Source organism: Plenodomus lingam, assembly GCF_022343315.1.
Source record: "Plenodomus lingam strain CAN1 chromosome Unknown scaffold_20, whole genome shotgun sequence".
NCBI lineage: Eukaryota > Fungi > Ascomycota > Dothideomycetes > Pleosporales > Leptosphaeriaceae > Plenodomus > Plenodomus lingam.
Genome location: NW_027093974.1, coordinates 2,273,733 through 2,295,477, shown reverse-complemented (window position 1 = coordinate 2,295,477; position 21,745 = coordinate 2,273,733). Strand labels below are relative to the sequence as shown.

General features: G+C 52.7%; 10 protein-coding genes across 10 annotated transcripts; 6 read left to right on the top strand and 4 right to left on the bottom strand.

The window, feature by feature from the left end:
* Window positions 1–84: 84 nt before the first annotated feature.
* On the top strand, window positions 85–2,535 carry IAQ61_011801 (uncharacterized protein; the record flags this gene model as incomplete). The annotated part of the gene is made up of 3 exons (XM_003844326.2): window positions 85–1,599; window positions 1,649–1,912; window positions 1,966–2,535. Coding segments are annotated over 3 exons (2,349 nt in total), but the record flags the coding sequence as incomplete, so codon positions are not given.
* Window positions 2,536–4,357: 1,822 nt separating this feature from the next.
* IAQ61_011800 (uncharacterized protein) lies at window positions 4,358–4,567 on the top strand (the record flags this gene model as incomplete). Its single annotated transcript, XM_066099355.1, has 1 exon — window positions 4,358–4,567. One exon carries the CDS (start codon window positions 4,358–4,360, stop codon window positions 4,565–4,567), a length of 210 nt encoding a protein of 69 aa, XP_065950874.1.
* A 240-nt stretch (window positions 4,568–4,807) lies between these two features.
* Window positions 4,808–7,188, top strand: IAQ61_011799 (uncharacterized protein; the record flags this gene model as incomplete). Its single annotated transcript, XM_003844325.2, has 7 exons — window positions 4,808–4,908; window positions 4,964–5,277; window positions 5,335–5,527; window positions 5,581–5,852; window positions 5,917–6,155; window positions 6,226–6,344; window positions 6,403–7,188. 7 exons carry the CDS (start codon window positions 4,808–4,810, stop codon window positions 6,752–6,754), a joined length of 1,590 nt encoding a protein of 529 aa, XP_003844373.1. The 3' UTR covers window positions 6,755–7,188.
* A 1,439-nt stretch (window positions 7,189–8,627) lies between these two features.
* IAQ61_011798 (uncharacterized protein) lies at window positions 8,628–9,753 on the bottom strand (the record flags this gene model as incomplete). The annotated part of the gene is made up of 2 exons (XM_003844323.1): window positions 8,628–9,434; window positions 9,523–9,753. 2 exons carry the CDS (start codon window positions 9,751–9,753, stop codon window positions 8,628–8,630), a joined length of 1,038 nt encoding a protein of 345 aa, XP_003844371.1.
* Window positions 9,754–10,353: 600 nt separating this feature from the next.
* On the bottom strand, window positions 10,354–11,159 carry IAQ61_011797 (uncharacterized protein; the record flags this gene model as incomplete). Its single annotated transcript, XM_003844322.1, has 2 exons — window positions 10,354–10,520; window positions 10,577–11,159. 2 exons carry the CDS (start codon window positions 11,157–11,159, stop codon window positions 10,354–10,356), a joined length of 750 nt encoding a protein of 249 aa, XP_003844370.1.
* A 944-nt stretch (window positions 11,160–12,103) lies between these two features.
* Window positions 12,104–12,687, top strand: HH3V (histone H3-like centromeric protein hH3v; the record flags this gene model as incomplete). The annotated part of the gene is made up of 3 exons (XM_066099354.1): window positions 12,104–12,215; window positions 12,287–12,417; window positions 12,472–12,687. The coding sequence occupies 3 exons, from the start codon at window positions 12,104–12,106 to the stop codon at window positions 12,685–12,687; spliced, it is 459 nt and encodes a 152-aa protein (XP_065950873.1).
* Window positions 12,688–13,674: 987 nt separating this feature from the next.
* IAQ61_011795 (uncharacterized protein) lies at window positions 13,675–15,796 on the top strand (the record flags this gene model as incomplete). The annotated part of the gene is made up of 3 exons (XM_066099353.1): window positions 13,675–13,815; window positions 13,881–14,058; window positions 14,118–15,796. 3 exons carry the CDS (start codon window positions 13,675–13,677, stop codon window positions 15,794–15,796), a joined length of 1,998 nt encoding a protein of 665 aa, XP_065950872.1.
* Window positions 15,797–16,041: 245 nt separating this feature from the next.
* IAQ61_011794 (uncharacterized protein) lies at window positions 16,042–16,818 on the bottom strand (the record flags this gene model as incomplete). Its single annotated transcript, XM_003844315.1, has 2 exons — window positions 16,042–16,229; window positions 16,374–16,818. The coding sequence occupies 2 exons, from the start codon at window positions 16,816–16,818 to the stop codon at window positions 16,042–16,044; spliced, it is 633 nt and encodes a 210-aa protein (XP_003844363.1).
* Window positions 16,819–17,522: 704 nt separating this feature from the next.
* IAQ61_011793 (uncharacterized protein) lies at window positions 17,523–19,016 on the bottom strand (the record flags this gene model as incomplete). The annotated part of the gene is made up of 1 exon (XM_003844314.1): window positions 17,523–19,016. The coding sequence occupies one exon, from the start codon at window positions 19,014–19,016 to the stop codon at window positions 17,523–17,525; it is 1,494 nt and encodes a 497-aa protein (XP_003844362.1).
* Window positions 19,017–19,226: 210 nt separating this feature from the next.
* On the top strand, window positions 19,227–21,584 carry IAQ61_011792 (uncharacterized protein). The gene is made up of 5 exons (XM_003844313.2): window positions 19,227–19,366; window positions 19,429–19,473; window positions 19,526–19,625; window positions 19,674–20,692; window positions 20,745–21,584. Exons 1-5 carry the CDS (start codon window positions 19,345–19,347, stop codon window positions 21,296–21,298), a joined length of 1,740 nt encoding a protein of 579 aa, XP_003844361.1. The 5' UTR covers window positions 19,227–19,344; the 3' UTR covers window positions 21,299–21,584.
* The last annotated feature ends 161 nt before the right edge of the window (window positions 21,585–21,745 follow it).

Genomic DNA, 21,745 nt, shown 5'->3' with positions numbered 1-21,745 from the left:
ACGATGTTCGAGACGTGGCGGGGGAAGCGGCGCCCGATTTTGCCGCGGAAGAGGCTAAGCCCAACCAAGGTTGCTACCCGCTAAAAAAAATGCTCGCCCGAAAGTTCGCAAGTTGATGGAAGGCTCGCGCAGACATCGAGAGCATACCTCTCTCCTACCCCAATAAGTCACTCAATTAACTATCAAGAGAATCCTGTCGCCATGGGTGTAGGACGTCGCATGAAGAAGCAGGGCATGCCCGAGCCATTGGACGAGTCGCTCGTTACAAGGAAACGCAAGGACGCGCCAGCTGCACAGGAAGTAGAGCGCAAGAAAAGGAGCAGGACGGCGGCGAGGGAGGCAAAGGCGAAAGCAGCACCGGCTGTGAAGCCAGTCAAAAAGACCATCGTCACCAAGACCACTAAGACTGCGATCAACGGCAAACCTGTAAAGAAATCTGCAAAGAAATCTGCGCCCCAGCCTTCAGACGATGAGGATGACTTCTCAGACAGCGATGAGGACGATATCATGGGAAGCGATCCCTCGGACCTCAACGTCACTGGACTGGACGCGCTCGGTAGTGCATCAGAAGATGACGACGAGATCGACGACGATGAATTTGACTCGGACGTTGTAGACTCTGATACCGAAGTTCGGAAAACGGCCATGTGGTCCGACGACGAAGATGAGGATGAAGCTCAGGAGAAGCTCACGGCCGCAAACATTGCTGGTCTATCACGGAAACTCGACATGCAAAAGGCGATTGAAGAGGCAGAGGCTCAAGCTGAGTTGGAGGAAGCAAATTTACAGACCAACATTGCAGGAGAGAGGCCAAAGATTCTTGATGATGAGGATGAAGAAGGACGACCTTTGACGAATCTCGTCACACAAGACATCCAGCTTCTTCGTACACGCCTGAATGACACGGTTCGCGTTCTGGACGACTTCAAGAATCTCGCCGAGGAAGGTCGATCAAGAGTAGAGTACCGCACTCAAATGTTGAAGGATATTTGCGCATACTATGGCTATTCCGAGTTTCTCGCCGACAAGCTCATGAACCTCTTCCCGGCCCGAGAAGCCCAAGCCTTCTTCGAAGCCAACGAAACGCCGCGTCCCATCGTAATCCGCACGAATACCCTCCGTACACATCGCAGAGAACTTGCCCAATCACTCATCAATCGCGGCGTACAACTTGAACCTGTTGGCAAATGGTCAAAGGTCGGTTTGCAGATCTTCGAGTCGCAGGTGCCTCTTGGTGCCACACCCGAATATCTTGCTGGTCACTACATTCTCCAGGCTGCTTCCTCGTTTCTACCCGTCATGGCACTTGCGCCCCAGGAAAACGAGAGGGTGCTTGATATGACTGCTGCCCCCGGTGGAAAGACAACACATATCGCTGCCTTGATGAAGAACACAGGCTGCATCTTTGCCAACGATGCGAACAAGGATCGTGCCAAAGGTTTGATTGGTAACATTCATCGTCTTGGTGTGAGAAATGCCATTGTCTGCAACTACTCCGCGCTCGAGTTCCCTAGGGTCATGGGTGGCTTCGATCGTGTATTGCTCGATGCGCCTTGCTCTGGTACTGGTGTCATCGCAAAGGACGCGAGTGTAAAGACAGTGAGTCAACTTGGGTCCAGTATGCTAGTCTTTACTAACGACGGGACAGAACAAAACGGAGGCCGATTTCATGAAACTCCCGCATCTCCAAAAGCAATTGATCCTTGCAGCTATTGACTCTGTAGACCATCACAGTAAGACTGGTGGTTACATCGTGTATTCTACTTGTTCGGTCACGGTAGAAGAGAATGAGCAGGTGGTGCAGTATGCGCTGAATAAGCGACCGAATGTTAAGCTCGTGGAGACTGGCCTTACGTTCGGTAAGGAGGGTTTCACGAAGATTGGCGGCAAGATATTCCACCCATCTATGAAGGTAAGCTACAAGATTCGGATGCTTGGCGTGCTCTCCACTAACAGCAAGTGTAGATGGTGCGAAGATACTACCCCCACACCTACAACGTCGATGGCTTCTTTGTTGCCAAGTTCAAGAAAACTGGCCCCACACCAGCCAACGCAGTTGGCGTTAACGAAGCCACCAAGCCAAATGGGAACAGCAACAACATCACAAGTAAAATGGACCAGCTCGAGGTTGTCGACAAGACACCTCTTCGTCTGGAGGGAGAGGATTCCGACTCAGACTTTGGTGGCTTTGACGAAGAAGAGGATCAAAAGTACATGGAGCGTGCACAAGCCAGCAAACTACGCCGAAAGGGCAAAGACCCCAGGGCTGTCCTACTCAAGGGCGACAAAGCTGCAAACGGAGTTGCCAAAAAGACAACCGAGGAGAAGACTGAGCCCGTCGTGGATGGGAAGAAGGCGGATAAAAGGATTGAGATCGAGCCTGCAGTGCAGGAGAAGTCGAGCAAAACGGAGCCGAAGGCTGGTGGAACAGAGGCCGGCAAGGATGTAAAGTCCAACGGTCATAAGGCAAAGGAAAGCACCGTCCAATCCAAGAAGGAGCGGAGAAAGAGTGTGGGGAAGAAGTCAGAGGCGTAGAAGGGCTGTGTCTAAGAGGAATGTGCATGTTTAGCATTAGGGAAAGGAGAAGTGAGTTTAATGTCCGACTTGGTTTGGGTCTGGGGCTATGCCAGCATTGGGATCCCCTTCCCCAACATGACCTCAACTACGATGCCCCACTCCTTGCACCCTTACCTATCACGGCCAGGGAAGCCTGCTTAGCTTCCAAGGCCTGTTTGCAACTGCTTACTACGCATGGTATGGGCAGAGCCATCTAGCTTTCTAGAAGGGTTGTTCCTGTTCCGAGAACCGATTGCTGGGTCAGCAACCACCCGGATCTACATGACGCCCCCCGAGAACCGATAGATATCCCCACGTTCCGTGATGCCAAGCTCAGATGCAGATGAATCAATGGCCGATCGGCAAAGGTTGGGGGCGCTCGATATTCTGTGTTGTTCGGTACATGCATACGATGGTAACTCACTACAATACCAATACGAATACGGCGAAGTGTCTTCGTGTCGCACTATTGTACCATCGCTAATCCCTGCAGTGGGGTATACAATCCAAAATTTTCGCCGGCTAACCATTTAGGCGTTCTGATTGATCACATGTCGGATCTCCACTTTGGCCGATAGCTTGTTCGTGTTTTCCTACCGTACACAGCATGGCATTTTTTTTTCTTTCTTTCCGCAGGCATCCCGTGGACTGCGGGCCCCTGTCTTTGACTCCTTTTTGTTGGAATCCCAAAAAACGTGCCGTCACCCCTTCTCCGGCTTTTCTAGCGACGCACCAGGGCTTTACCCGTAAACCCAGCGCGCATTTCGCTAGACGCCGCGGCTACGCGACAGAGCCTCAACTTGATTGAACGACATTCCATGCAAGCGCTGCTCGGACTTTGAACACGCAATCTCTTAGACGGCAATTGCGGGTCACGGTTGCATCTCATGTCTGTTCAGAGGCAGAGTACGACGACCGACAATAAGGCGACGACGTGCGTCGCGCCCTTTTCGCTTGCCGACAGACCAAGCAAAATCACCCGACTCATGACGAATAACAAGCTCGCCGAGTCTCTGACACATGGAGCTTATTGAAGCCTGGACACGCTGATGGCCATTGCGGCCTCGATGTACATGGACACACATAAAGTGCATAGGTACTCTGCATGTGCGTACTGTGTAGAAGGTTCACGCCACAGACTTGCGCCGTTGAAGCGGACTACCTATGGGGGTGATATAGACGGAGGCTCGTTTCGGCATTCGTGGCGCTGGTTGCGGCGTCCGGGGCCGCATGTCGACGACTAGGTACAAACTCTCTTGTGATGCATCCAGATTCCAAGCCGACCCTTGTGCCCTTGTGTCGTGGACTCGTGGACTTGCCGTCAGCACTGAGCCGGCCGAAAATCCTTCCGTTACATGCTTCTCCAGTCTAGGCAGTGGGAAGCCAGGAACGCTTCCTTCCCCCCAGCGGGGTCTCCGACTTTTCAAGATGAGGGAAAAAAAGATGCCCAATCGGGCCGAAGCCCTTGTTTCAACTCCGCACGATTCGGCGGCACGTTTTCTGTCGCGTTGCTAACCATCGTATGGGCACCATGAGTTGAGACTCCAAGCAGTTTCCCTTGTTTCCCTCTCGACACATCACGCCTATCGCATGCGATGGTGGCGACCTGGACGCTGCTTGGCTGACGTCTCCACCTTGCTCGAGCATCCAAGTCTGCATTCCTTGGGCTTTTGGGGGCGCCGGGACTCGCTTAGTTTGGACGAACCCGTCCTTGGGATCGTCTAACGGGAATCGTTACATCTGCTTTGTTAACTGTGCCGAGACGAGCGATGAGTGGCCAGCGCATGCGATCGAGTACATCATGGCTCTATCACACCATGGGTCATTGGGCAAATGGCGCCGTGTTCTAGCCGTCCACGGCAGTGGTGCAAAGATCACCAGCATCATGCATCTGGGTCAAAAGGTTTTGCCTGCGCCGCCTGGGCTGGGCATATTATTGGCAGCGGAAGTGGGTATGGCACCAAACTTGGGGACAACCCCGGGGACTTGGAGGGGGTTCGGAGCAGTGTAGGGCAGGGAACAAGGGTCTCTGTTAGTTTTGCGGGGACCGAGGTTGCTCCCATGGAGAGGCGGCTGCTGAACTAGGTAAAGGGTAGGTGAAGTAGAAGGGCTAGCTGCTCAGATAAAGAGCGCGTGCCGTGCTCGCTGGTTTGGGAGGACTATTCCACGCGCGTCTTTCACTCTGTGACTGCGACTCTGCCTTTACAATCACCCACCCGTAGATCCTCTCGTTCGAATACTCACAGACATCATGGGCGGTTTGATGCTTAGGCCACCGCCAGACACGCCTGGTAAGGCGTGGCCTGCTATTTGCATTGGTCTCTTCGTCGCCTTTGGTGGTGTCCTGTTCGGGTGAGCATACATTGCTTGACGTTTCTGAACGAGCAACACTGACATTTTTTGTCAGATATGATACTGGTACCATCTCAGGTATCCTGGCTATGCCATACTGGAAGCGCGAATTCGCTACACAGGCCGATGGCAACCTCACAGCGAGTGAGGACTCTCTAATCGTTTCTATTCTGTCTGCTGGTACCTTTTTCGGAGCTCTCACTGCCGCACCGGTCGGTGACTGGATGGGACGTCGCCTTGGTCTTATGTTTTCTGCTGGTGTTGTCTTCAACGCTGGTGTTATCATGCAAACTGCCTCCACTTCTCAGCCCCTGTTCATTGCTGGTCGTTTCTTCGCTGGTTACGGAGTTGGTCTCATCTCCGCTCTCAGTAAGTCTTTAACTTCTCAATACATCCTGTTGTCAGTAGGTTCTAACACGATTTCAGTTCCCATGTACCAGTCCGAGACTTCGCCGAAGTGGATTCGTGGAACCATTGTCGGTGCCTACCAACTTGCTATCACCATTGGTCTCTTCCTCGCAGCCATTGTGAACAACTCCACCAAGGACCGCACTGATTCTGGATCTTACCGTATTCCAATCGCAGTCCAGTTCTTGTGGTCGATCATCGTCGTCGTTGGGTAAGTTATGTCCAGCAGCAGTAATAATTGCAAGGCTAATTTTTTTGGCATAGACTGTTTTTCCTTCCCGAGACACCGCGCTACCTCATCAAGATGGACAAGTACGAAGCTGCCGCAAAGAGCTTGGGCAAGCTGCGCCGCCTTCCCGTTGACCACCCCGCCGTCGTGGAGGAACTCAACGAGGTCCAGGCCAACCACCTGTACGAGATGTCGCTCGGTAAATCCACTTACCTCGACACCGTGAAGGGCACACTCGGCAAGCGTCTCCTCACCGGATGCTTGTTGCAATCCCTCCAACAGCTTACTGGTGTCAACTTCATCTTCTGTGGGTAACCCTAGACTTGCTAACCTGAGGTATCATACGAACATTGGAGCTAACGTCTATTCAGACTACGGAACACAGTACTTCCAGAACGCTGGTTTCAGGGACCCCTTCATCATCTCCGTCATCACCAACTGCGTGAACGTTGCCTCTACTCTGCCCGGTCTGTGGATGGTGGAACGCCTTGGACGTCGCAACCTCCTTCTCTTCGGAGCCATTGGCATGTGCGTGTGTCAATACATTGTCGCCATCACCGGTACCGTTGCTGGAACAACTGACCTTCCCGCTCAACAAGCCGCCATTGCCGTAAGTTCATTCTTCCATTCTTTGGAGACCCAACACTCTGCATGATTCCTTGACTAACCTGTTCAATCAGTTTGTGTGCATTTACATCTTCTTCTTCGCTTGTTCATGGGGTCCCGTTGCCTGGGTCGTCACCGGTGAACTTTTCCCCCTCAAGGCTCGTGCCAAGTGTCTCTCCATGACCACCGCCTCGTAAGTTGCTCACCAGAGCCCCATAACCTCAAGCAACCCAACTAACGTATCCCACCAGCAATTGGCTCCTCAACTGGGCTATCGCCTACTCCACCCCCTACATGGTCGACGAAGAACACGCCAACCTCGAATCCAAGGTCTTCTTCGTCTGGGGCTCCTTCTGCTTCGTCTGCATCGCTTTCGTCTACTTCATGATCTACGAGACCAAGGGTCTGTCGCTCGAGCAAGTCGACGAGCTGTACGGTGTTGTGTCCCAGGCGTGGAAGAGCAAGACGTTTGTGCCCCAGGTCTCGTTTGCCGATGTTGATCATGAGAAGAACCGTGGGATGAGTCTTACGGATATTGCGCAGAATCAGGAGCGCAAGAGGAGTGTGCAGCATGATGAGCAGATGCCCACCAAGGCTGTTTAAGTTTGAGAAGAGTATATATATATATACGCACGTATGTTTGAGGGGATGATGTGGATTATAATGGGAGCGGGAATGCCTTGGATGAAGTGGACATGATAATGTCATTTTTTTCCATGAGCGGGGATGCAGTGGGTGGGATGGAGGTGAGGAGGTCGAGCTGATGATGTGACCAAGAGGTTCATGAGTTTGAGATGTAGTATACCCCCCGAATGTCAAGTTTACGCACCTTTACCACACTGGCTTTTGTGTTGATTCCCATGTTGCTGAATCCGACGAAATTGACTCTGTTGACAAGTTCTGCACGGATTCAAAATTCTGCGTCCATTCACAACCGCAACTCCCTTTCCCAACCCCACATCCACATTACCAAAACTGGGGAGCCCCCTACTCCCTCCTCTCTACTCCCTCCTCTCTACTCCCTCCTTACCCTCACTGTCATACACCCTAACCCCCAACAACCTCCCCACCGCCCAACTATGCCCCGCAACCCAAACTGGCCCCCCTCTCCAAAACGGCAACACATCAGCCCTCCCCCTCCTCCGCCGCACAACAGCCGCCTCCCAATCCCCCCTCTGAAACGCCTCGACATCCCCCCTAGCCACAACATGCGTATGCGCATCCGCCGCCATACTCCAAAACCCAAGGACATGCATCTGATTGATTTTCCGCACCACCCAGCTCGTGCGCTCCCCAGCCCCCTCCTCCCCATCCAGCAGCGCGAGTAACTCCGCGCAGCTAAAACCGGGTTTTCCGCGCGGTAATGCGGCGTGCGAGAGTTGCGTTCTGTGCGAGGAGGGCGGGATGTGTTGGATGTGGATGGGTGTCCAGAAGTTGGGAAGGGGGGTGTAGAGGATGCGGAGGGCGAGGGAGAGGAGGAGGGAGAGGGGGAGGTTGAGGCCGAGGGTGAGGGAGGCGCGGAGGGTGGAGGGGAGGGTTAGGCGGGGGGAGGGGGGAGGGGTGCTGAAGTGGAGGAGGTGGTTTTGGAAAGGGGTGTATGGGTTTGGGGGTGGTGGATGGGGCATTGTTAGGGGTGGTGTGGTTTGTTGTTTTTGTTTTCGCTTGGGACGTGGGAGGTTTTTTAAAAGGGGGGGTACGTGTTGTATGAGATGTGAGGCTATGGGGATGATTGATTACTCGTGTTCACTTCATGGTTGAGGGCGATACCTTATGTGCTATTAGTCATGACGTCAGGGTACACGTTGTCACGTGGAAAAGGATGAAAAGCTTGAAAACTATGTAGGGGTTGTTACTACTACACATACTCTAGCTAGAGTAGCCGAGAACTAGACTTCTCTTCGGACTGGATCCAATATCTGATGGGGACATCTTCTACGGGTTATCATACCAAAGACATGATATCAGTACAGTACCACTGATCTGGCGGCATATACGGTACGCAGTAGCAATCGTCACCCTACATCAAGACTACATAACATTCACCCATCCCCCGTGATCCCTCCATACACAAGCCCACTAATTCGTAATCCCCAACCAAACGTACCCAACACCCCCCTCCCCAGACTCCAAACCAGCAAATCACATACACATGCCCATCCTCGCTACCACAGTGACCCACCGCCCGTGTCCATTGTCTTCATTATCTGAGACTGTGTGTGACTGTCTCTGTACACTGTTTGGGATAGGTAGATAAAGTACCCTTTAGCGACGGATTCTTTCTTACTGTCGAGATTATAAGATATCAGCGAAACCTTTTGCGAAAGGTATTTGCTCAATCTTCGTAGGGTATGTTCACCACCGTCATGTAAAACTGTTTTCCATCATTGAATCATGACCTTTTTCTACATGCTACGACAACAACAACTAGAACTACAATACACAACCAACCAACCAGCCAAAGCCGTAAAAGCACCATCTAGTGACCATGCCCCTCCACTGTACACCCACAGTCGCCCCCAAAATCCCTCCTCGCCTTTCTGGCCTCCCGCATCCATGGCTCCAACTCAGTCTCCTTCCGCACTACCCTCTTCTCCGCCTCAAACTGTCCATACCCGCCCTTCTCCGCCCCAAACTGTCCATACCCGCCCTTCTCCGCCCGTTCGACCACAGCATCCAACCAAGCCGCCAATCGCACCCCAGCCTTGGCAATCTGCTTCCTGACAACCGGAATCGCAGTCTCATAATACGCGCCAGACAATTCCTTGCCGAACACAGCGTCCGGGCCCTCGGGCATTACAGTCGAGCAGACGAATTGATTGGCGTCGCTCGCCCAAATCATGGCTGTGTCGATTGGATTCTTCACCTTGAGGCCTTTGGCCCAGGTCTTGGATTCCTTCCTGTAGCGCCCATGCTTAATCTCCGCCGTTAGATTAGCAGCCCACGACGCGGCTGTAGCCTGCGAGAAATTGCCAATGGCTTTTTGCGGAATCGCCGTGTCCCAGATGGCGTGGAGGTTGGTCCTGGCGCCGGCAAAGGTGACGTTGATTTGATTGCCGCCAAGTGCATAGTTTTCGACGTGCAAGGGCTGGTGGATGTCGCCGATGAAGTGGATCACCCATTTCAGTGCTTTTTGCTGCTCGAGTAGGCCGATGGAGGGGGTCACGGCGCGGCTGGAGTAGTTGGCGATGGCAGAGACGATGCAGCCTTCTTCGGCGCAGTCGCGCTCATAGTTGACGTTGCAGCTTGTGGGCGGGTTGTCTAGGGCGTCAATGTAGTGGTACACCTGTGTTTATACATCTTCGAGGTCAGTGGTGAATCAGAGAGATGTTGATTTTCCAAGACATGCGATGACGACAATGACGACGACTTACCGAGGAGAATTCCCCGCCTTTCTCGTTCCGGTAGCTGTCAGCCCATGTTGCAACACTGGCGAGATAGGTAGGCGAAGTGTCGTTCAAGAGCTGCTGAGCGAATTTGGCCGTCTTGTGGGAGACGAGATTCTGGGCGAGGTAAGCTACCGTGGTATGGCCTAGGGCGCCCCATGCAGAGGCCATAGGCAACGCTGCCAGCCATGGCAGAACAGTCATCTTGAGAGGGGCCATGGCAAGGATGTGGTGATTTCGAGTGATCCCCCACGGCTACGGGTACGGTACTGGTGGTTACCTGAGGATCGATCACATTGCGACGGACAGGAGATGAGAGATGATTAAGTACAAGGTCGAGCCCGGCCCGGCTGTTATCAAGGACGGCTAGTGCAAGCACTTATCGACGACATCGGCCATGTCCGTCCCATGGCCCAGAGGACGGACTGGGTTGAAGGCTTGAGGTGGTGATGGTATGCAGGTCCGGCGGTACTAGCCCAAACAGGAAGGAGCTGTCCCGCATCCCGGGATAGACTATCGGCCTGCCCAGCCAGAGGAGCCTCAATTCCCAACGCAGGTGCAGAGCAACGACTGGATTCCGTCGTGGTGCTGGGCACCAGAAGCGAGAATGCGGGGTGGAAGAAGTGGATGAGTCTATGAGTTGGTCGATCCATTGTGCTACCTATCTGCCTAGTCTAAGCCCTCGCTGCTAATCTGTACCGGTATGCACATGATGCGAATTTGTACTGGGGTATGCAAATGTCCATGTTGCCCATGTAGACTAGGGTATCTCTCGCCATAATAATCATTCGCCAAAACGCCAATTGCCAATGCTCGTGTCTATTGTGCCGGTCCGACTTCTGCTTCCGTCTCGGTCGGTGCGTCCATGACGGCTTCTTCCGTGGGCGCAGGAGGCCCCTCGACCAGTCGGATCCACCAGGAGGGCGGGTGGAGAGGGCTGTGGTTGTTGTGCAGCGGCGGGTAGATGTCGTTGAAGTAGTACCAGACTGTGTGGGTTGTGATTAGCAACAATACCATCAGATGCGGATGAGAGAAGACATACTGTGGCCGACTACGATACCGCACATTTCGTCCTTGGGTACGGTCCCATGCATGATGAGGGAAAAGGCCAATAGGACCCAGGGCAGATATGGGGCCTTGAATACCAGGAGGCCCAGAAAGCTGAGCATGGTATCTGGATTCTTCCGGCTCCAGATGTAGATGAGGGTGCTCGAGAGAGCGGAACCCAAAAAGGCCATGGAGAACATGGGGGCGATGCAAAGAAGCATGGTGGCAGTGAAGGTGAGGAGCCAGGAGAAGTGGGCGGGCGAACGGCCAGAAGCCTCTTCGAGCAGGCGGGAATAGCGCTGGAGGAAGAAGATGTGGTAGAGCAGGTCGAGGCTCAGCGGCCCAAAGTAGAAGAAAGTGGTGAGCAAGCGCCAGTACTGGCTCTTGAAGAAGACGGTGCGAACGCTGTAGAAGAGCTGAAAGGGCGAGAGGATGTGGCACTGGACCAGCACACTCGCGCTGAGAGCCGCGGTCATCCACCAGCGGGTGCAGACGGGCATCTCGTAGAACCACTGTTCGAGGGGGAATCCGCCCACGTTGCCCATGATGCCATCCCCGCCAGCGAGTGCGTTTGCCATTGGTGATGGTGATGGTAGTGGTGGTGGTGGTGGTGGTGGAGTGGAGGGGTACGTCTGTTAACAAGAATACTGTGCCGTGGGTGTAGAGCACAATCTGGGGCGGTGGACAGGTAGAGGAGGATGCGCCAGTCCGCGCGTGGGTGAAAGTAGGTGGAACGACAGGGGCACTGTGTTACTCTGGAACCAAGTAACGTAGTCAGATGGAGAGCAAGCGTGGCAGCATGGAAGCATTTGGAGCGTGGGTCAACCCGATCGTCACCCGCACTGTCTTGTGGCTACGTAACCTCTTCGTGCACACACCCTGTCTGGCCCGGTCAGCACTGCTGACACTGACACTCCTCCCCCCGCCCTCTCTCTCTCTCTCTCTCTCTCTCTCCGCCTTTCTTCTCTTGCCGGCCGGTCGCACCGCCGCCGCCGTTCCTGCATGGCTGCACGCGCCACTCCTCTAGCCACTCTCTCCAGCCACTCTCTCCAGCCACTCTCTCCAGCCACTCTCTCCAGCCACTCTCTCCAGCCACTCTCTCCAGCCACTCTCTCCAGCCACTCTCTCCAGCCACTCTCTCCAGCCACTCTCTCTAGCCACACTCTCCAGCCACACACACACACACACACACACATTCCGCTAGTCCCATCCCAACCCCCCAGCCCCTCGAACCGAAACTAGAGAGACCAAAGACGAACAAGACGAACAAGACAGACATGCAGTGAACGGAGGACTGTGCGCTCCTATCCCTACCATCCCTACACTTACATACACAGTTTCACACTCCATCACAGTCCATACCACCTCTATCCTATTCCGGAAACCACAAACCACATCTTCGTCCCCGTCGCCCCACCCAAAGGCATTGACTGCGCCAGCGCGCCCGGCCCGCTCCCATTGTTTACGCGACGCGTTCTACTTCACACACAAACACCATCACGACCCTCCGCCGCCCACCACCATGACGAATAAAACACCCATCCGGCGCAACAAGGCGCGTCCATCTCGCGGCGGAAGACCCAGCACAGGCGGGAGGTCCGAGGCGAGCGAGCGCAGAGAATCTGGCAAGCGACGTATGTGCGCACCGATAAAGCCCGGCTGCCACTTCTTGCCCCATGTTGTTGTTGTTGACTGACGGGCGCAGTGGGACAGACAGGACCGGCTCCTGAACGCAAGAAGTCGCGCTACAGGCCTGGCACCGTAGCTTTGCGCGAGATCAAACGGTACCAGAAGTCGACGGACTTACTGCTTCTGAAGCTGCCCTTTCAGCGACTGGTATGTCTGGCACAGGCAAACACGTCCAATCCTCGCCACTGACATGTCCTTTAGGTGCGAGAAATTGCGCAGAATGTCTCGGGCGAGAACGGACCTACCCAATGGCAGTCACAAGCGCTCGGAGCCCTGCAGGAAGCCACCGAGGCCTTCCTCGTCAGCCTATTCCACGATGCGAATCTGTGCGCCATTCACGCCAAGCGCGTCACAATCCAGCAAAAAGACATACAGCTTGCTCGCCGGCTACGTGCCGCCTGGGGCGCACCTGTTTGACCTCTTTCCATGCCCGGCTCGTTGGTTTGTCATCTCGTCCTGTTACCTCGTCCGTGCTCTTTTGGCATGATTTTTCCTTTTCCCAACGCGGACGTTGCATGTACTCATCATGTATATCCCATCTGTTTGTCTGTTACCGGTCTTGATTAAGGTGGCCGGCGGTGATTGGCGTTCTCTGGAGTACGAGGAGGGAGGGTACCTAGGTCGATGGTGGCCAAGCACCGGGGGGTCATTGTTACGATAGTTTTTTGGGCGCAACTCAACCCTCGCTCTTGGAAGTCTTGCAAATCATATCCAGTGCCAGAGCCAGGATACCATGTGCGCTGACGGTCATTGTCCTGTTCGTTGCTGACGGTTGCATTTGAACAATGGACGGCTGATGGTCAAGAAGCAGTTGGCTACTGGATGCTTCAATCGGCTAATTCAACGTTTAGTGTGTGTACTTTTGCCCCACCATCTGCTCCATGGCGAATGACACGCTTGCAGTCTTTAGACTAACGGGCTAGCAAGCAGCAACTGCGTTGTTTTGGCTTCCGAGATGCGCTTGGAGGCACTCCTCAAATCTCATGTCGTCTCTGACTTGCTCAACAAGTTTCCACAACACAGCGAGGTTCGAGGAGCAATCAGCCACCTTCTTATCGCTCTCCAACCTAGCCACCTTCCCCATCCGCCCGCCTTTTCCAACTCCCCCACCCCACAAGCACGTCAACAAGCTTGCGGGCTATGTCAAGGATCCAAAAAAGCCTTCTTGGCACCCTTGGCCATACAAATTCCCCGCAGGTCTCAACGTCATCTACTGGCTGCCTCAAGTGGTCGTACGGTAGCGGTGAATACACTATGGCCCAGGTAGGAAGCTCGGTCGCGCTTTATACCGCGATTGGATGCTATCCTGAGCGAACCATGGGTACAAAAGAAACCTCTGGCGGCTGCCTTCTCTCATAATGTGTCAAGTCGATTTCACGTATACAAAGACCTTTACCCACAGCCATGGTCAAAATGTTGTCGGCCGCAATGGGTGCGGTTGGGCTCGTAAGCTGGGTCGCCGATGCTCAGTTTCCCCCAACACCCGTTGATGTCACCGTGCTGGATTCGCGGCTAGAAGATGGTGTTAGAATATCGTACAAGGAAGTATGTTGCAATTTGTTATATTTGGGCAAATGGCCCTCTGAGATAAGTAATGACCTCGAAAACAGAACGATCTTTGTGAGACCACTGAAGGCGTCCGAAGCTTCTCAGGCTATGTTCACCTTCCCGCCAATGCCCTTGCCGATCTTGGTGTACGGAACCAGACCTATGAAATCAACACGTTCTTCTGGTTCTTCGAGTCGCGAAAGGACCCTGCGAATGCGCCATTATCGATTTGGATGAACGGTAAGCCTGCTGCAGCCTTCAAAGCTATCTGTGATAGATGCTGATGATGTATTATACAGGTGGCCCAGGCTCGAGTTCGATGTTGGGTTTGCTACGCGAAAATGGACCTTGTTTCATCAATTCAGATTCGAATTCAACCTACCTCAATGAATGGTCTTGGAATAACGAGGTTAACATGCTTTATCTCGATCAACCCGTCCAGGTCGGCTTGAGCTACGACAAGCTGACCAACATCACCACCAACATGGACACTGGAGATCTCGAAATTGCCGACTTCTCCGACGGTGTCCCAGCTCAAAACGCTTCCTTTTACGTCGGCACATATCCTAGCCAGGACTCTAATCTCACCACACGCGGCACCGAGAACTCTGCACGGGCTCTCTGGCATTTTGCGCAGACTTGGTTTCAAGAATTCCCAGAACACAAGCCAAATGACAGTCGCATCTCCATTGCTACGGAGTCTTATGGTGGCCGCTACGGCCCCGCATTTGCAGCTTACTTCCAGGAGCAGAATGAAAGGATAGAGAATGGAACATGGACTGAATCTGGCCAAACGCACCTTCTAAACCTTGACACTTTGTTAATCATCAATGGCTGTATTGATCGCTACGTCCAATGGCCATCATACCCGACAATGGCTTTCAATAACTCATATGGCATCAAGGCCATCAATGAATCTCGACATGAGGAGGTCCTGGACAACCTATACCGCGAAGGAGGCTGTCTCGATCAAATCGAAGACTGTCGCAACCAGAGTCTTGCATTTGATCCTACAAACCAAGGCTTCAACGATACCGTCAACAAGATTTGCGCTGCAGCAGAGACCTTCTGCTCCGAGAACATTCGCGACCCATACTTCGACACAGACTTAAACTACTACGACATCTCTGTACCAGGAGCCGCATCCTTCCCTCCGCCCTGGTATGCAGGCTGGCTAAACCAACCCCACATCCAGCAAGGCCTGGGCGTGCCCCTCAACTGGACACAATCCAACTCAGCCTCCTCGCGCGCCTTCCGCAGCATGGGTGACTATCCACGTCCAGGCTGGAAAGAAGATCTCGCCTACCTCCTCGAAGAAGGTATCAAAGTCAGCCTCGTCTACGGCGACCGCGACTACGCCTGCAACTGGTATGGCGGCGAATTGCTCTCCCTCGCCATACCCTACGCAAACGCATCCTCGTTTGCCAGCGCCGGATATGCCCCCGTCGTTGTGAACGACACCTACATTGGCGGTCAGGTCCGGCAATACGGTAATCTCTCTTTTACTCGCGTCTACGAAGCTGGCCACGAAGTCCCCGCTTACCAGCCTGAGACTGCCTATCGAATCTTCCAACGCGCCCTGTTTAATCGCGATATCGCAACTGGTAACACCTCGACGCTGGATATGCCGGACTACAGCACTGTCGGGCCAAGCGATATATCCAATATCACGAATGAGCCTGTTGTTGACCCCGGGTCGCAGTGCTACGTGTTGGATCGCGGACAGTGTACGGATGAGCAGTGGGAGACGGTTATGAATGGGAGTGCGTTGATTAAGAATTGGATTGTTGTGGATGCGAATACGAGTAGTTTGTTTCCGGACTTGGTGGGTGGGAATCACACGGTGAATGGGAGTGTGCCGTCTGGGACAGGGAGCTTGGGGCCTGTGTATACGGGTGGTGCTGGTGGGTTTGGGGTAGCGAGTGCAAGGGGGGTGGTTGGTTTGGCTGTGCTGGTGGGTGGGGTGGGGTTATTGTAGATGTGGTATGTCACTGTGGGAAACAAGATGAGGAAGGCAATTTCTCATGAATTGGGTTAAAGGTCCATCATGATGCAATGAATACACCAACATTGCTCATAGCATTGCGCAACTCCTTTCCTCCACCAAAACCAAAGTAGTTTGCCTGCTGGAACTCCCAGCAAAGATGCTCTCAACTCTACAAAAAGTATCCATCGGAGAGTTGCCTTTTGTCACGGCAAAAAGACTACACCAAGTTTCTCCGCTCAGACAAAGTCCTCGAAATCATCATCATCCTCATCATCATCCTGGCCCTCAACATAGTCCTTGTAGACCTCGTCTGCATCCTCATTGAGTTCAATAACCTCAACTTGTTCGGGCTTGATGTACTGCTGCTCCTTCCTCGGCGACTTCACAGTCGTGGCGTGCTTTTGGACACGGCCGGATGTGACACCTAATTTGGTGGGAAGGGGGTTTGGTTAGCTAGTGTATTTTCTCTTTATGTTGGGCTTTGGCAGCCTTATCACCAGTACAGTGATGACGAAATACAGGGGGAAAAAAAAAGGAAAAGCGAACAAGAGAAAGGGAACAAACATACCAGCACTAAAACCAGCAGCACCCTTCTCTGCAGAAGACAAACCCCGCTGCTTTCTAGGACTGGGCGTTGCTGCGCTGCGCTTCGCCTTACGCGGACTCTTCATTGGACATGGTTTGCCCTCGGCTTCTTCGATGAGCTGGGCGGCTACTTTCTTGGGTTTGCGGAGGAAGCCCTCGATGGCGTCGTAGGAGGCTTCTTGGCCGAAGAGGCGGGCTACTTCTGCGCAGTTGATCTGGGGGTTGGAGGTGGGGATTAGTGGTGTGTTGGTTTGGTTTGGGTGTGGTGGGTGGTAGGTGAAAGAAATGTGATTAGAGATGTGATCAGGAAGGATGGTGTAAGAGCGATCTGGAAATAGTGGGTGGTGGTTTACCTGGTTCTTGTGGGAGGCGATTATGGCCGCGAGGATACGGTCTGCTACGTTCTTGTCTTGCCAGTTAATCGGCATGGTGGGCGATCGGTGGCGGTTGTGGGGAGCTAGATGGGGATGTGGGATTAGCAGTGCATATAACTAAAGACAGTGCTCCTAGTATGCGCAAAAAATGATAGACAAGTAGAATAGATGTCAGGACGCAATACAGGCAAAGAGGCTTAAGTATGTTACCATGGTAAGCTATGTTATAGGCGTAGTGGTTGCTTGTGTCTATGCTACAGTGCTTGCGATTGCAGACAAGAGAAGGCATGTAGCAGAATGCTTGAACTTACAGGTTATTCTAAAGGAACAAGTGTTTTAGGCTCTCAAGCAGTTGCAGGTTCTGTGTGCGGCTCGTATAGTTGTGGTCGTAGAAGGAAGGTATTAGAGTAGGGTTTGGGTTAGCTTAAGTAGTGGTAGGGGCGGGGAGACCTGTGGCAAGCCCCCATAGTGAAAGTGAAGGTGAGAGGTAATCAAACAGACAGACACAGCACCACACTAGCTAGCGCTTGGCATAACTCTGCTCCTTTAGCTGCAAACATTAGGGATACTGGCGAGACTTGGCCTAAGCATAGTAGCAGTAGACTGCGCTGTGATTGATAGGTAGACTACACCACGTTGCAAGTAGTTAAGAAACCGTCAGTGACCCGAATGACTACCATTAGACAACGATAACTCAACAATTCTGAAGCACACAGACTTGCATTGTCTAGATGAACAACTAGCTTGGTATTCTTTATTCATGTTTGTATCTTCTTCTTCCCCTTAGCATCGTCCCACTCTCTTTTGCCTTTGACCCCAGCTTTATGTCGTTTTGCCTCTTCCCGTGGATCAATGACTAACAAGTCCTCTTCGTTCTTCCGCTTCCATTCCAGATCCTTGCCAAGTCTGTCTTTTGCAAAGCTTAGGGAATGCGCCATCCACCCTGCATCATCATCTGATTCCTCTTCATCCTGCTTGTCCCATGCTTTACATGATTGACAGCCTGGGATGAAATGTAAATCACAAGCAACTTCTTCTTCGTCGTCGACTTTACTACTGTCCAACGCGCCGTTGTCAACATCAGTTATGTTGCTCCCGATGGTGGGAGACTTGGATTTGACTGGCACTACTGGCTCGGCTGACTCCAGCTTGGATTTGAACTTGGAAAGTATGTCTAGAGCGGCTTGTTCTTGAGTTGAGTTTGTGCCTGCGCCTCTCTTGCGACCGCGCACTGTGGATACAGGGACCATGGATTCTAGCAATGATTTCTTTTTCACTGGTTCTGCACGACTAGATCCTGTGTTGCGCTTCATTGATGCTTTCAACTCTGCAATCTGGGCATTTACACGGTCAAGCTTAGCTCGCTTCTCAGACTCGGGAGACAGCTCTCGTGGCGGTGGTGACGGAGCTTTCTCCTTGGGTGGTTCTGGTGGTGCAGCTTTTGGGGTTGGTTTGGGTGAACTGGGTCTGGAAGGGGACTTTCGACTTGGCTTGCGAATGGGAATCTCTCTTGTCTGATCAGATGCCTTAGACACTAGCTTCTGTCCGTCATCAGTGACAAGCTTGGTGTTAAACTTTGCCTTCTTGACAACGGGTAGTGGCATGGAGTCATCTGCCTCGTCTGCAAAACTAAGTACATTCTTGCCAGCCTTCCTCTTGGCCTTCTTGGCCTTGGGTGCTTCGGGCGCCGTCCGCTCTGCCAATCGCGTCCGCTTGACCATGTCCTCAAAAGGATTTATGATGATGTCTGCGCCCGTGATCTTTGTGGGATACAAGGGCTGGTCTTCACTGCCTTCGCGAATCTCCCCTTCGGCCATTTTCATGAGGTTGTATATGGTGTCGCCCGCAACACGTCCAAACAGGGTATTGCGATCCTGTAGCTCGGGAGTAGGCGCCAGCGTAAAGAAGAATTGGCTGCCATTGTCGTCCTTGGTGCCCGTATTGGCCATTCCCAGCAGACCTCTGCGCGTGTACTTGAGGCGGCTGTGAAACTCGTCGGCGAAGGGTGCGCCATCGTAGCTGCTCTCGCCGCCCTGGCCAGTGCCCGTGGGATCACCTCCCTGGAGGATGAAGCCGCGCACCAGGCGGTGGAAGACGGTGTTGTCGTAGTAGCCATCCAGACACAGCTGTAGAAAGTTGCGCGACGTGACGGGGGTCTGCTTCGCAAAGAGTTCGAGTTCAAGGTCGCCCAAGGTGGTGTGTAGGACCACCTTCGCCGTCGGATTGGGCTCAAGGTTGTATGTCGAACTCATTGTGGCCACGTGATGGTCGTGTCTCGTACAGTCTGTGTACTGTGTATTCTCATGTCGACATGGGCGCGCGCTGATGTCGTGGTGTCACGTGTGTTTGAACAAATCGCAAACTATCCAGCCAGTAGGAGCGCGGTCGCGACGCACGGTCCCAGGGCGGTTAGGGGGAAACGCACATTCCAACTTACCATGTGGGCCGACGTCATGGCGACAAGACAAGCCACTCTGGCACAAGCCTTTTCCTCGATTATCTCCTTTACCGAAGACCGTCCTTCCTTGAACATGCTCGAGTGTCCCTCTTATCATCGACCAGATACGATACTCTTGCATCATGTTGCCATATATCAACGCACGTACGTTGACTAAGCATCCCTTGTTCCATTGTCTCGACTCGCCCCACTGACAACTTGGCCAGCATTCGAGTATGCTGCTGCAGCACTTGGAAACTCGGTCGATGAGCGTAAGAAAATATGGCTGTTCGTTGTGCTGTCTCGCCCGCTGATACCGTTCAGTCAAGCTAGTCTTTACCTTCTATCTGTCCTATCCCCTAGCAGCTATCTTAAAGAGGATACCAGACAAGAAACCATGGCAGAAGAACGTATTCGTGATAACGTGAGTCATCGCAAAACACTTTCATGTGAATATCACCTGATATCGCAGTGTCTCCATGTTCTACCTGGTCGGCCTCTTCAACCTATGGAACGGTCTTCGTACCATCCTCATTAGCGCCGGTGGAGCATACCTCATATCCTCTCGGATCAACTCCCCATTCATGCCATGGATTGGCTTTGTGTTCTTGATGGGACACATGTCTATCAATCACATCTACCGCCAAGCAGTAAATGATCCTTCCGTTTTTGACATCACAGGAGCACAGATGGTTCTAGTCATGAAGCTTACCGCTTTCTGCTGGAATGTGCAAGACGGCCGCCTGCCAGAATCCGATCTCTCAGACTTCCAGAAAAACCATGCAATCCGAACTATGCCAAATATTCTGGACTACATGGGCTACGTCTTTTTCTTCCCAGCAATGATGGCAGGTCCCGCCTTCGACTACGCTGATTATAGCGAGTACATCACAACTACCATGTTCACCCTGCCACCCGGTGTTGATCCTGCCAAAGCACCTCCTACGCGCAAGAAGCGCAAGATTCCCCGCAGTGGGCTACCAGCTATTATCAAAGGTGTTTATGGAACACTTTGGCTGATAGCTTTCCTCAAGTTCTCTGCGTTGTACTATCCAAGCTACTTCTTAGGTGATGAGTACATGACGTACAACTTTTTCCGTCGAGTTTGGCAGCTATACATGCTTGGGCTTACAGTGCGTATGAAGTACTACGCTGTATGGAGCTTGTCTGAAGGCTCATGCATTCTCTCCGGCATTGGCTACAATGGCATAGATCCAGTGACAGGTCGTGCCAAGTGGGATCGGCTCACAAATATCAAGCCGTTGGAGATTGAGACCGCTCAAAATGCTCGCGCGTATCTTGGTTTCTGGAACATCAACACCAACCATTGGCTTAGGAACTACATGTATCTCCGTGTCACCCCCAAGGGCCAGAAACCAGGTTTCAGAGCGACTTTGGCAACGTTCGTCACGAGCGCCTTCTGGCACGGCTTTTACCCGGGGTACTATCTTGCGTTTGTGCTTGCCTCATTTGTTCAGACTGCTGCCAAAAGTAGGTTTTGATATCCATTGCCCAGTGACACACTGCTAACAGATTGTCACAGACGGTCGCCGTATGATACGCCCTCTGTTCATGACCCCTGACGGCAAGGACCCTCTGCCAACCAAGAAGTATTACGATTGGTTCACAACGATTCTTACCCAAATTGTCTTCACCTTCGTCGTCGTTCCGTTCATTCTACTTGGATTTTCCGACACACTCACAGTCTGGGCCCGTGTTTATTTTTACGCGCTGATTGGAGTTGCGGCCTCTTTCGCGCTTTTCTCGCGCTCACTTCCTTTCCGCAGTCAGCTCACGCGACTCCAAGCTGCTCGTGTGCCAGCGCCTGCTACCATCGACAAGCCACAAGTCGAGAAGGCCGCACGAGAAGCGATGACTGGGGAGAGACTACAGAGGCAAACTTCCCAAGAGAGTGGGGTTAGCCAGCGAAAGGGTCCAATCCTCGGGATCCCAGATGACACGGAGGCGGAAATTGATGAGATTGTGCAAGAAGTGATGACAGAGTTTAACGAGAGGAGAAGAAGAGGAAGTATTATGCAGGGATTTGATGTGAAAAAGGCTGTCCAGGAGAAGCTGAAGCAGTTCAAGAAAGCTTGAATCATGACAGAACAATCCTGCGCATATATTCATTTGTATGAGAAAGTCAGAGGTGTGACTAAAGCAGTTCGCGCTATACGAAGGAGACCATACGACTAGCAAACGCCGGCTTGTCCAGAGCCCGTGTCTAGCATGAACCGGGGAGTGTGTAAGTGCTATAGACGTCGGGCGACATTCCCAAAACGACTCAGTTTCTTCATCCAGGCAGCTTAACAGCCTGGAATTATTGGAGAGTATATTCTCACATATTATTTCACACACATATAATAAATCTATACATGTCGACAGTACAACCTGATCTTGTCTCTGGAGATCAACAACACGTGTACCACGCAGCCACCTTGCCTTGGGTCTTGGGATTTAAGCAATCTAAACCGCAATTGACTCACTCATACTTATTTTCACAGACATTGCCGTTGCATGACACAATGTCGACTAATCACCCGG

What these genes read in the sequence shown, in the direction of transcription:
- IAQ61_011792 (XM_003844313.2), top strand. Translation starts at nt 19,345, where the DNA reads ATGTTGCCATATATCAACGCAC. An exon ending in TGGAAACTCGGTCGATGAGC is followed by an intron (nt 19,474 to 19,525) that starts GTAAGAAAATAT and finishes GATACCGTTCAG; the next exon opens with TCAAGCTAGTCTTTACCTTC. An exon ending in AAGAACGTATTCGTGATAAC is followed by an intron (nt 19,626 to 19,673) that starts GTGAGTCATCGC and finishes CTGATATCGCAG; the next exon opens with TGTCTCCATGTTCTACCTGG.